General features: G+C 41.6%; 2 protein-coding genes across 6 annotated transcripts in view; both read right to left on the bottom strand.

Annotated features, from left to right (window-relative positions):
- Positions 1-13,592, bottom strand: part of Exoc2 (exocyst complex component 2) — a 180,306-nt gene that overhangs the window by 149,171 nt on the left and 17,543 nt on the right. The window lies entirely within an intron of this gene.
- Hus1b (HUS1 checkpoint clamp component B) lies at positions 2,883-4,447 on the bottom strand. The gene has a single exon (XM_052726874.1). The coding sequence runs from the start codon at positions 3,958-3,960 to the stop codon at positions 3,130-3,132; it is 831 nt and encodes a 276-aa protein (XP_052582834.1). The 5' UTR covers positions 3,961-4,447; the 3' UTR covers positions 2,883-3,129.

Below are 13,592 nucleotides of genomic sequence, written 5' to 3'. Positions count from 1 at the left end.
GAATTATTTTTAATTCTGAAGTTATCTCAAAACAAAGTTATCAAAAACAATGCTTTGACATTATTCTAAATTAAAACACAAACACAAGCCGGGCGGTGGTGGCGCACGCCTTTAATCCCAGCACTCGGGAGGCAGAGGCCGGCGGATCTCTGTGAGTTCGAGGCCAGCCTGGGCTACCAAGTGAGTTCCAGGAAAGGCGCAAAGCTACACAGAGAAACCCTGTCTCAAAAAACCAAAAAAAAAAAAAAAAAAAAAAACCACAACATATTAACATCCTATTTAGCTCATGTTAATAAAAAAAATCTCACGATAAATATATTTATACCTAACATTAACAAAATGTACAAAGCAACCAATAAATTGATTTTAAATAAAAGAGAAAATCAGTAGCCTAAAAGTAAAGTTAATTTATATAAAACAGCATTTTACAAATAATTATTCTTTTAAAGGGATAAGTACTGCTGACTAGTCCTCTAAAAGCAGACATGAGTTTTTCAAATACTTAAGTATATGCTTGGAAACTACAATGAGGAATTTAGCCTGGTAATGTATTAATAAAAATTTAAGGACAAACAAAAAAATATATTTGGGGTGTGGGAGTTCTAACAACTGTTTTAACAAATAACCATATTGTCCCAAAGAACTATAACACTTAATGCATGGAAAATAGACTAGAAAAGGCTGAATAATTAATTTGTCTCATGGATTACCATCCACACACCAATTCTTGACAAAAGAAACACCTCCTTTAATTGACATAGAGGGGCACCCACCATCCCCACATTTCCCAGAGTGCTCTTGAGTGGGAGCAGCAGGAAATAATAGACAGAAGGATTTAGAGTGTGGAGATAAACAGATAGAAAATACAGGATAGCTTCGAGAGGGCCTGGAACCTATTCTATAGGGCCCCGACTGTCTCTGCCCCTAGGGTACTGGTATTCACCAAGAAAGAAGACATTGCATCAATCCGATGAATGCCAAGTCCTTCATCTGAACAAACTGTGCCCCAGTGATATGCAATAAATTTTAGCTATCTGCACCTCAACTGTCACCTTCTGCCAACATTCCCTACCATGATGGATTCTTATCACTCTAAAAACCACAAGTCAAAATATCCTCCTTTCTATAAGTTGCCTTGGCCATGGTGTTGGACCTTACCAAAAGAAATCACCATGTCTGTGTTATAGAACACACACACACACACACATATACACACACAACCTGGAGCTCCTGAAGCTTTCCAAAATGGCTTTTACACACATTTTTTAAAATATTCACCAAAATAAATGCACACATCTGATTCAGAAGTGAGAAAGTAAAGTGTTTCAGAGTTTAAAGCCTCTGAAATGGCTATTCACCAATAATGTAAAGACTACTACTGAAAACCTTTAGAAAACAATTGTTTATCTCCCTGAATCAAGAGACTTTAATGAGACAATTTCAACTTATTTGTCTAGGTTCAATGTTTGTGTCCTTTCCATAACACAACTGGAATTTAGAAATAAGCAAAACAACTAGAAATAATTCTAAATATTCCATCATCAAAACCAATATGAAATTATTCATTACTGATCAAAATATAGTCATGAGAATTTGCTAAATACACAAAAATAAAAGCTACCAAGTCCACAGTCTTAATTTAACTATTATTTGTAAAACTGAAATTTAATATGAAATAACAAACCTAATCTCAATGAGACTGTTCATCACTGCACTAACACTTTATAATATCTTCCATTCCTCAAGTAATGAAATACCAAGATTTATTTTCAGGGGCAATTTTAAGAGAACTTGTTCTTCGAGAGGACTCAGGTTCAGTTCCACCACCTACATCAGCTTACAGTGGTCTGTAACTCCAGTTCCGGTAGATTCAATTCCCTCTTCTGGCCTCCACAGGCATGAGGCACACACACACAATGCACTTACATACATGCAGGAAAAGGAAAGGCACTCATATACATAAAAATAAATAAATAAAATAAATAATTATTCTCTAAGTGGAAATAATGGAACACCATGGACAAAAGGAAAAATAAAAACAGGAAACTTGGTCTACTCAAAAATTACCCATAAGCAACATCTTGGTTCAAGATGAGCAGGGAGTTCCAGGGATTCGGCTTTCCTGGGTGGACTTTTCAGTGACACAGATGCCTTTCAGTCATCCATGCTCCTATAAACCCACATACACTCCCAGATTCTCTAAGCTATACTTGGACTGAATCTCCTTAGGCTTTTAGATGTCCTCCCTACCTGCAGTAAACATATACTATTCATGTCTCCCCAAGAAAAGTCACACAATGTTCTCCTAAGTAAATACAATATGAGAAATAAACAGCCAACTCAAACTTTGTATATGATAATTCCAAAACCATACACTGTTTTACCTTGAACAGAAAATTTGTAAATAATCTCAGACTTCCCACAACGTAAGAGAAGGTGGCTACTAATTTACAGTACTATAGTATGTACCACAGCTAATATTATGTGGCCATATTGCATATCTACATTTGTCTCCATTGTGAATGGCACCATGTTTAGTCTGTATACTTAAGCATTGATAAATGTTAACTTAGCAGATGTATATATACTTTATAGTACTGAATGTCAAGACTATAATCTACATATATTTATGTATTTTTGTTAAAGTATTTCAAAATGGCCCCCCAAAACTGAAACCAGACAAAACATATTTTAACAAATATGTGATATAAGCAAAAGTACAAAAATCTATCTTATACCTTTCAGAGAGACTGAGTTCATTAAATTAAAAGTCTCTCAAAATAATGTATGTTTATTTTAAAAGGAGACATTTCTCATTTTTCACAATAGTATTTCATAATAAGACAATTGTTTCAGGATTCAGTTATTTTATTTTATTATAATCCTTTTTTCCAAAACAACTAAGTTGAATATAATTTAACTGTCAAGGCCAAAAAACAAGCACACGAACTATCCAATTATTTCTCCATTTGTTTTTTAACATTTTACAAAGAGAGCACTCAACAAAATAAACACCCTACATAATCCACAGGGGTGCAGCCTCTTAATTCAAATAACTCAGCGTTTCAGTTCTGGAAAGATCTTAAATTAAGATTTCTTTGAAGAAGAAAATTAGGGCTGCTTGAATATTTATGAAGCAGGAATAAAATACTGAAGAGAGATATCATCATGAACCAAAACAAGATGAAGCAGAGTATTGCTCAAAATATTACATAAGGCCATTGTGGGGTTTATCTGCTGTCCTTCGAAAAACAGAAGCAGCTTCCTATTGTCCACCCTCACTTGCACCATGTTCTCTAGGTCTTCACCTTGAGTCACACCCAGAACGGCCTTTGGAGGATTTCCAAGATTTTTAAAATAGCTTTTAATAGTCACGACATCAGTTTCTACACTCAAGTTCATTCTGCCGTTGAGATTTGCTTCTACCAGCACCCGATCGCCCATGTTTGCCATCCTCTCCACCATGTTCTTCAGGGTCTTCAAAGCTGGCAGATAAACACTCACATCCGAGGCCCGAACCCGGGGCTCTGTGTACTCTTTCCACCACCTTCTGGGAAGCACCTTCACAGGCAAATCGTGGACCACGGCACGGGTGTGGCCTGGGCACGACGCCAGCTCCACCACCACAGTGAGGCAGGGACGACGCTTGTTGGTGAGCTGGAGCTTCAGGGATGAAGCGCTGCCCGCATTCCTCACGACTCTGGCCAGATGCTCAGACTTCAGCTCTAGATAGATCTCATTGAATTCCTCCGAAACACCCTCCATGCAGAAGTGGCGGAAGACTCCCCGCCTCACCTCACCCCACAGCTGGCCCTCACCCAGCAGCCCTGTGGGGCAGAAGCACAGACTGTCAGGACACATTCGGAGCACACAGACCTTCGTCAGCCTCGCTACGGTGCCGCTGACCTGGATGAAGAGCTCTAGAAAACTCTTGCTGGTGATCCTGGCCCGAAACTTCATGGCGCCTAGCTGGTAGACAGAGTGCTGTGAGAAGAAAGCTGACAGACAAGGCAGCGTTCACGCTTCCGGCCTGGAGTGCGCCCGCTTACCCTTACCCTTCCGGTCTGGGGCGCAGCTGGCTCACCTACCCAGCCTGGGGTGTGCCCTGCCGCCGCTCCCTCCAGCCCCAGCACCACCTACACTTGGGTTCCACCTGCATGCAGGCCCACTTCCACCTGAGGCCACTTAGGGCAATCGCTATGGAAGGATGGCCTCTGGACCTATCCTCACCTTCCCACCTGCCTGCCCTATTTGAATGCTTCACTGCTTTTGGTCTGCTCATAAGAAGGACACTCTTCACAGTGTGACCACAGTGAGATAACGAGCCCTTTTAAAACATTTTGGTACATACATACACCAAATATATACAGCCTTGTTCCATCCGGACATCACTTGCAAACGTCACTACATGTGTCATACAATGTGGTAAATTAGACATGCACTTTACAACCTGGTATTTGCACCTAAAATACATACACACACACACACACACACACACACACACACACACACACACACACACATCCATATATATATGGCATCATTCCATATCAATAAACAGTAACTGGCTGCTTGGTGTTCCATTACATTGATAAAATAATTATTTCACAAGAGGAACTCACATGGTCCAATTCTGACCTATTAGTAGGATAATAATGAATGTTATACAAAATACTTTTACTTTTGTCAGTATTTACTTGCATTAAATTTAAAGGGAAACTCCTGGTCACAGCATGTACACATAAAATTCTTCTATGTTACCAAACCATCGCAGAGAAAGTTCTATCAACATACCTTCCCAACAGCACCATCGCATAACAATCTATTTTGTATGTAGCAATGTGATGGGTAGAATAACACAGCTTCAACTTGCAAGATATGTATGTCAATTTTACTTTCATGACTTTTTATGGAGTTTGTTGCTTGATTTTTAAGGTCTCTGGTAAGGTCCGGCTGGTAACACATGCCAATAATTCTAACACTGGGAGCTAGAGGCAGGGAGGATCACAGGTTTAAGGAAAGCTAGGGTTACATTCCAAGGCAAGTCTAAGCTATATAGTGAGATTTTATCTCAAATAAACAAAAGAATAAAATCTCTGGCAAGAACATTAACCCTTTGTCCCTATAAAACTTCCCAGATTAGTCCTTGGCTTTCATATTGTTTATGGTGCTCTTTGTACTTAAAAAATATTAGATGTGTACATGTTAAGTGTATTTGTCTTTTCTCTTTGCTCCTAGAGTCCTGAGTCATGTGAAATACTGAGTATGCAGCTCAAACTTCTATATTCACTCTATTACAGCAGAATGTTTGTTCAGCCCCACTGCTCCCAACTAGATAGCGATGGCGAAGCCTCTAACTAAGGTCTCTTAGAGACCACAATCTGACAATTGGCTACTTCTTCATCTTAACTTCTGGCCCCAAACGAGTCCTGAATCGCATCCCAATTTTAGCCCAAAGACAGCAGCATCTTGGCTAGGAGGTTATAGCAATCAGTGGCACTAGGTAATCTTTCAGTTCCTCTCTGTCTTGGTTACTGTTCTGCTGCAGAGACTAAGACCAAGGCAACTCTTTTAAAAGAAAACTTCTTTTGGTTTGTTTTGGTTTGGTTTTTTCGAGACAGGGTTTCTCTGTGTAACAGCCCTGGCTGTCCTGCTGGAACTCCCTCTGTAGACCAGTCTGGACTCAAGAGATCTGCCTGCCTCTGCCTCTGGAGTACGGGAATTAAAGGCTTGCGCCACCACCACTACCACTTAAAAGAAAACATTTAATTGGGGGCTTGCTAACAGTTTAAATTAGTCCATTTATCATCATGGTGGGAAACAGAAAGATATGGGGTTAGAGCAGTAGCTGAGAACTTTATATCCTTGGTCCACAGGCAGCAGCAGCAGCAGCAGCAGCAGCAGCAAGATACACACACACACACACACACACACACACACACAGACTGAGACTGGCTTGGCTTTTTCAAATCTCAAAGCCTGCCAGCAAGGACACATTTTCTAACCCTCCCAAAGAGTTCACCAACTAAAAACTAAGAACACATATATATGAGCCTATAGGGGCCATCTCATTCAAACCATCACACTCTTCATGACCTCCAATGGTCCATGGGTACCCTCAGGATTTCCTCTAACATACTTGTCTTCCTGATGATCAGATTTTTGAGGGTCAGATATTTCAAGTTTTCATACATCACAGACACAAGGGAATGTATTATAATCTTCTGTCTGCTTCTGCACTTACACTATGTTCTATCCATTAAAAGGCAGGGACCCAGTGACCACCATATAGAGGATGACTCCAAGACTTGCTGTATCTACCACGGGGCCCTTGTATTTTCAGTCCCAGAAGAAGGGGAGCATAGTATATGGTACCCAGCCTGCTTCTAGAACTGAACACACTGCAGATACCAAAGTCCGTGAGATGGATGTTTAGGTCAGCATCTACTATAGCTTGGACGTAAAGTGTCCCACAAAAGTCGATGTGTTAAACTCTTGATGTCCAGGGTGGTGCTGCTGGGAGGTGCAATGAACCTTTAGAAGGTGAGGCCTAGCCCTCAGGCCACTGGGGCATGCACTCAAAGAGACTGTGGGATTCTCACTTTGTTCTATTTCTTTCTGCTCCCTGGAATATGAGAGAATTGGTGTTGCTCCTCCATGCGTGCCTGCCATAATGTGCTGCCTGCCCTCATACCTTCAAAAATATGAACCAAAATAAACCTTTTCTCTTTGTAATTGTCTCGGGTATATCATCATAGTGACAGAAAGCTGACCAACACAGGTGAAAGGGCGGGCTGTTGGTATGGAAAGGAATTTTGGAATGGGATGGAATTTTAGGACGGGATGGAACAAAATGACAGAATGTTGGGAGAGAACGGGATGTAGGGATGGGATGAAATGTTGGATAGGATAGGATACAATAGGATAGAATGGGCTAGAAAGTGAAGGGATGAGCTGCAACACTGGAATAAAAAGGGGTGAGAGAATGAGATGGAATGGAACAGGATAGGGTAGGATGTAATGTCTATTTACATTACTTATCTGCTATTATATCAGGTACTATTTTCACTAGAGCCTTTGACATCTAATTGTAGTTATAAGCTATTAATTCTCACATCCATGTTGTACCTAAGCATGGTTGTAATGTTTGCTTTTTCTCCAAATTGTTGCCCATGGTATGCTGGCTAATCCAGTGCTAAGAAACCATGGAGAAGGGGCTACTATACTGGCAGTGGAAAACCTCTGTATCTACCTGTTTGTCTCTGTATGTTTAGGGCAGCAGTCTGCCTTGTGATAAATATAAGAAGGAGATAAGTTAGGGACTTTCATACTAAAAAATTTTAAAAACTGAGTTTTTTCTTACTAGAAGAACACAAGGGAGTGATCTCCAAGTTTCTCGCATCCCAGACAAGAAATTGCAAAGTATTTTTTATAGTATTTACATTACTAAACTTCAAGAATAGCCTTTATACTATACCCAAACTTTAGTATATAAGGGCAACGTAAAAATTAAAGGTATTTTAACAGAATATGTATGTATTGAATTAAAGTTGAAAACCAGAAGTATGTGTGTTGTGTTTTAAAATTCATATTTACCAAAGAAAGATTAACAGAAAGAAATATCATATTCTGTATGTATTTTGTGAACTGTATGTATTTTTATTGGTAAAATTAAAGCAGTACCATCAAATAAGGCTTGACCAATGTAGCAAATGAGCTACAAACAGCAGCAGTATATTGTAATATTTCCAGCTATTCAAAAATTGAAGGTGAGATGTGGTGGTTTGAAGGAGAATAGCCTCTATAGGCTCATATTTGAATGCTTGGTCCCCAGTTGGTGGAACTGTTTGGGAAGGTGTGGCCTTGCTGTGTCACTAAGGGACAGGCCTGATGTTTCAAAAGCCCACAACCATTCCCAGTTCCCCACTTCCCTCTCTCCCTTCCTCTCTCTCCCTCCCTTCCCTGTCTCTCTCTCTCTCTCTCTCTCTCTCTCTCTCTCTCTCTCTCTCTCTCTCTCTCTCTCTCTCTCTCTTTCTCTCTCTCTCTCTCTCTCTCTCCTCTCTCTCTCTCTCTCTCCTTCATTGTTGTGTCTCAGGATGTAAGCTCTCAATTACTGCCCCCAGCACCATGCCGGCCTGCTTGCTTACATGCTCCCTGCCATGATGCCATGACTCATCCTCTAAATTGTAAAACCAATAAACTCTTTCTTCTGTAAGTTGCCTTGGTAATTGTGTCTCTTATCAACTGAAAAGCAAATAAGACATGAGGGCTGGAAAATGGCTCAGCTGAGCATAAGGACCTGAGTCCAGATCCCCAGAACCCTTGTAAAAAGCAGGGCATAGCAGTATGTACTTGTAATGCCAGCCTTAAGGTGAAAGCTGTCTCTAAAAGTAAAAAAGTAGAGACCAAAGAAAGATGTGTGATGTCAGTCCTAGGCATCTACACACACACATGCATGCACATACACATACATGTGAGATAAAAATGCAAAACAAAATTTTTTTACTACCTAGAAGTCGAAAGATTTCTTAGACCCACAAAACACTTAGGATGAGGAGGGACAGAAACTTTCTAATAGTTTTTGAAACTGTTTGCACACATACAGCATGATATAGCAAGGCTTTACTTACTAGAGGCCAATAATAATGAGGGTTTTTGAAAATGTGTTTGCAAAATATAGCATAATAAAGCAAGGTTTCACTTACTAGAGGTCACAAATAATGAGATACTCTCCATAAAGGAAATTTCTAAATAAGAGGTTTTGTAGTTTAAAAATGTATCTGTAATTTTCAAGGATTTTGGCCAAGATGTTTCCACTCTGCATTTGCCTTTCTAGTATTACATGGGACAAAATTCACCTTTAATAAATTCTGGGCTAGAAATGTGGCTCAGTGGTAAAGCATTTGCCTACCATAGGCAAAGCTCTGGTTTTAATCCCCAGCACAGCAAGAAATGAAAAATCATCACAGAAGTTACCATAAATTTTTTTTTCAGTTACCATGCACATTAATGACTGTTCTGGGCATGTTCCTAGATTACTGCCTCAGACTGCAGTGTTTAATAAGCTTTTTTTTTTTATAGTCTTACTTGATGTCAGACTCTTACTGATTATTAAAACCAGGGTGCCGGCCAGCCTCCTCCAAATCTCTCAATCTCTGCACTGTTCTTGCCTGATGGTCACTCTCCCTGACTTTCCTGCTATCTAAACCTTCTGTTAATTCCGTTCTGGAAGCCTTCTCCAGGATGGGAGCTCTGATGATGTTCATGATGTTCAAATGCCACTCAGGCCTGTCTTAAGCCAGGAAGAACCAGAGCATCTCGTGCTTCTCATCCCACACTGGAGTCCTCCGCTCATCCCACACTGGAGTCCTCCACTGCAGCAATAATCCTAGTTTGGACAGGACCAATCTTTGTGGTAAAGGCTGCTCTGTGTGTGGCCAGACATTGAACAGCATAGTTCGTCCCTAGGCACTATGCCAGTAGCTCAGCTCAGGAGCTGTGTAAGAGTGGAGAAATTAAGCTGAACACAAAAGCAAAGCAGCATGCTCACATCCATTTCTCTCTGATTTTGGCTGTCAGTGTAATTCGACTAAATGTTTCAGGTCCCTGCTGCCTTGACTTCTCCACAACAATGGACTTAAAAGAAATGGTGAACTAAAAGAAGCCTTTCTCCTCTAAGATGCTTTCTATCAGGGTATTTTATCACAGCAACAGAAGTGACACTAAGACACAGCTGAAGACCAAGCACTCAGACACACACCAGAAGGTAAAATTTGAGGTTCACAACACAGCACTGCCCCTCAAATTCACAACCTTATGGTAACATCATGACCTTTCTGAAATTATGTCTTATGTTTCCTTTGGTCACAGAAGGAACCTAACTCCTCGCATCCTACATGCCCAGAATCTAAGCTCCATCTATAATACCTTCGGATCCCTGTCTAAAAAGGAACGAGCAGACAATAGGACAATGCTATGGCTGTGATAGCATCTATTCTGTACCAGTTTTAGCCACTAGGCTCTAGACAAGTAGATGTGATATCAAACAATGACCAAAAAGCATTGCTTGTGACTTACATAATAAAACAGGAAGCTGAATATGTCCCATAATTCAAAAAGGACAAACTAAGAACTAGTGGAATCTATTCCTAATTAAGCTTTATATTGCTATTCCAGAGCCTAAGAGAACTAATAAATTCTAAACAAGAAATTAAGGGAAAAAAAGTTAAATTAGTCATAATTCACATATAATTGTCACAGGGAAATTAAGGCTTACATTTTAAGTTCTTAGTCCCATTAATGGAAGAATTTAGAAAGACTTGGAAGAAAGCCCAAGGCCAATTTTATTAAGGGTCTGAGAGATAAAACTAACAGGTCCAGCAAGCTGAAAACCTCACAAGTCACCAGTAGGAGGAGGATGGAGAAGAGGAAGAAAGACATGCCTTTAAGAAAGCAGGCAGCAGCCAGGCGGTGGTGGCACACACCTTTAATCCCAGCACTCAGGAGACAGAGGCAGGCAGATCTCTGTGAGTTCGGTGCCAGCCTGGTCTACACAGCGAGTTCCAGGACAGGCTCCAAAAGCTACACAGAGAAACCCAGTCTTTAAACAAAACAAAACAAAAAGCAAGCAGGCAGGCAGCTTAGGTAATGAAGAACAGCAAGCAATTATGACAGAGGGGAGTGGGGCTTCTGAGAAAAGGGTTAGAAAGCAGAGTGTGCAGGAAGCATGCCCAAACTTTAGCAAACACCCAAAAGGAAATAAAACAATCCCAAAGAAGAAAAGGTTAAAAGTAACACTTTTCTGAGCAACCAAAAACGCCAACAGGTATCCATGCTAGATGATGGAAGCTATGCAAATGCTGCACAAAGGAAAAGTCTCTTGGAAGGGTAAATAAATTATCCCGATGAGGGGGTAATTATTACTACCTCCTTGGCTTGGCTTTAGGTGAACCAGGCTTCCTGGAGGGTGGTCTCTTGACCAGGTGATTGATAGGGCCAGCTCTCAAGGGAGGAGACAATAGTGTGCAATATTCTAATCTCTGGAGCAGATCAGAATGTCATATCTCCACCCAGGGTCAGAGGTAGATGGCATTCTTTGACCAGGAGGTAACAGCTTGCGTTAATAGGCCTCAACAGAGCCCTTACATCTTCAATGGTCTCCAACGCTATGGTAACACAACTAGCCAAATTTGAATCGTTAAAACTAAGTGGAGCCGGGCGGTGGTGGCGCACGCCTTTAATCCCAGCACTCGGGAGGCAGAGCCAGGCGGATCTCTGTGAGTTCGAGGCCAGCCTGGTCTCCAAAGCGAGTTCCAGGAAAGGCGCAAAGCTACACAGAGAAACCCTGTCTCGAAAAACAAAAAAAAAAAAACTAAGTGGATCCAAACATCAAACTTTTGAGTGACCCTGCTCCCTGACCTACAAGCAAAAACCAAGAATTGAATCTTTAAGCTGTGACTTCTGGAGGGAGCAGTCAGAAACCTGAAAAGACAGTGCATTATCACCCTAAAGCTCTTCCACCTCATCGTTAGCCAGTGGTTTAAACAGAAAGGGGAACAAAGGTAGTCAGTCATTTCCAGTTTACTTTTGTCCCTCTGGTCAGATGGTCCAACTTAAGCCCAAGATCTGTGCTATCGGGACGCTTCTCCTCCTCTCTGTAGCGGGAAGGAGTTCCCAATGCCAAGGCCAGTGATTCCTTCCAAACCAATCCTCTGAACAACATCTCAACTGATGAGCAGCTCAGAGCAAGCAAACCTTTAGCAGTATGTGCGCCTTCCTAAAACGGAGGGAGGGCAAACGCCTTACAATGCAGACTGCACAGTGCTCCCGACACTGGGCCCTAACAGAGCCAGCTTTACTGCAGTGACAGTTACGGGACAGCAGTTCAAAATAAGTGATCAAGATTTCTTCGTGGTCACTCCACTGCCCTTCATAATTCAGTAAAAACAACTTACAGCACTTGCTTAGCAGTGGAAGTAGCCTGCTACATACTCTTAGGCGATGGCCATGAGCAAGAGTTCCTGGAAGGAAGCGTACCTGCCATGGAACCTCCTGCAGGGTCTAGTGACTGATGGGAAGCTAGGCTGGAATGCTGCAGGCCCAGAGCCTAACCACAAGTTATCACAGTTTACCTTCGGCCTCCTCAGTAGCCATCCTTGCTGACTACACATCCTTATAACTACGAGACAAAACTTTTATCAATCTATTCACAACAGACCACTAACTCTACCAACCAAAAGGCAAATGTCTTCAGATACAGTCTGAGGCCTAAAACAGATTTCCTTGCTTTTATTTAACTCTCATACCTAATGTTTGCACCAATGTATTTAAAAGGTGCCTTGATTTATGACTTTGTTCTTTCACTAAAACTTCATGAAACTATTAACACACTGGAGCAGACAATCTATGTTCCCAGGCCATGGTCACTCACATTTGGATCCAGAATAATCACTCTTATACTCTTTGAGGAAGAGAGTTATGTTTTGCTTTGATAATAACTAGGAGTTAGGTCATGCTTCCTTGGAAGAGTTCACAAAATACTCTGTAAAAAAATTTTTAAGAAATCACCTTGCATAAACTGTGAACATTTCTTAAAGAGTCTAGCCCAAAATGAAAGGAAAATCTGCAAAATAAAGACTCCCAAAGTGTCTAGGAGCAGCAGGTGGCTGTAGGGCTCCCTGGGCTCCCTCTCCCTAGGCCAAGGCATGCCTCCTAGGGCCCATAACCTCCTTTCTCTCTACACTGCTTCTAGATCCTGAAGCTGCAGTTCAATGTCTTTCCAGTAGGATGGAGACTGGAGAGATGGATCACCTGAGCCATCTCTCCAGCACCAGTCCCCAGCACCTACCTGGTGGCTCCCAGAGGAGCCAGGTTCAGTTCCCAACACCCACATGGTGGCTCACAACCATTCATAACTCCAGTTCCAGGGGATTCGATGCCCTCTTCTGACCTCCCCATACAAGCAAAACACACATAAAATAAATGTTTTTTTTTAAACTCCTCTAGGTATGAGAATCATATTTTCTTTTCAGTGATTCATGACCGTTAAACAGAAAGCTGGTTAGTTCCTAGGAACAGAAAACATCAGGAGTGAGATGTTACACACCTTTGATACGCAAACCAAACAATCAGGAGTCCAAGCTCCCTTTAAATCAGGAGCCCATAGTCCAGACACTTAGAACCTCCATTAAACATCCTGGGTACCAACCAACAAGAGCAGCACAAGGCAGGAGCACATAAGAATAATAATTAAAATGTACAATCCTAAACTTGCTTATATGGTATAGCCTATCCTTGCTTGCCTGTTCTCTCTATAATAAGGGCACTGGCCTAGGTGTCGTCCCCCCACCCCTCCACCCCCCACCCCCCACCCTCACCCCCCGGCTCCTTCTGCTTCCTGATTTATCTGGATGCTACCTGGGAAGACTAGCACAGCCCTGTCTCTTAGGAATTACTAGCAGTCAACTACCTTTGCAATAGCAGCCCTCTCCTATTCCACTGGACTCACCACACCTCCATTAAAAGTCTCTTAGAGCAGACTGTAGTGAGTGACTGACTCAGAGACTCCAGCCTGTGACCCAGTACACTAGAAG

The sequence above is a fragment of the Peromyscus californicus genome, unplaced genomic scaffold, assembly GCF_007827085.1.
Source record: "Peromyscus californicus insignis strain IS unplaced genomic scaffold, ASM782708v3 Scaffold_8__1_contigs__length_139910024, whole genome shotgun sequence".
Classification (NCBI taxonomy): Eukaryota; Metazoa; Chordata; class Mammalia; order Rodentia; family Cricetidae; genus Peromyscus; species Peromyscus californicus.
Note: the sequence above shows the minus strand (reverse complement) of the source record. Positions and strands in the feature narration are given on the sequence as shown.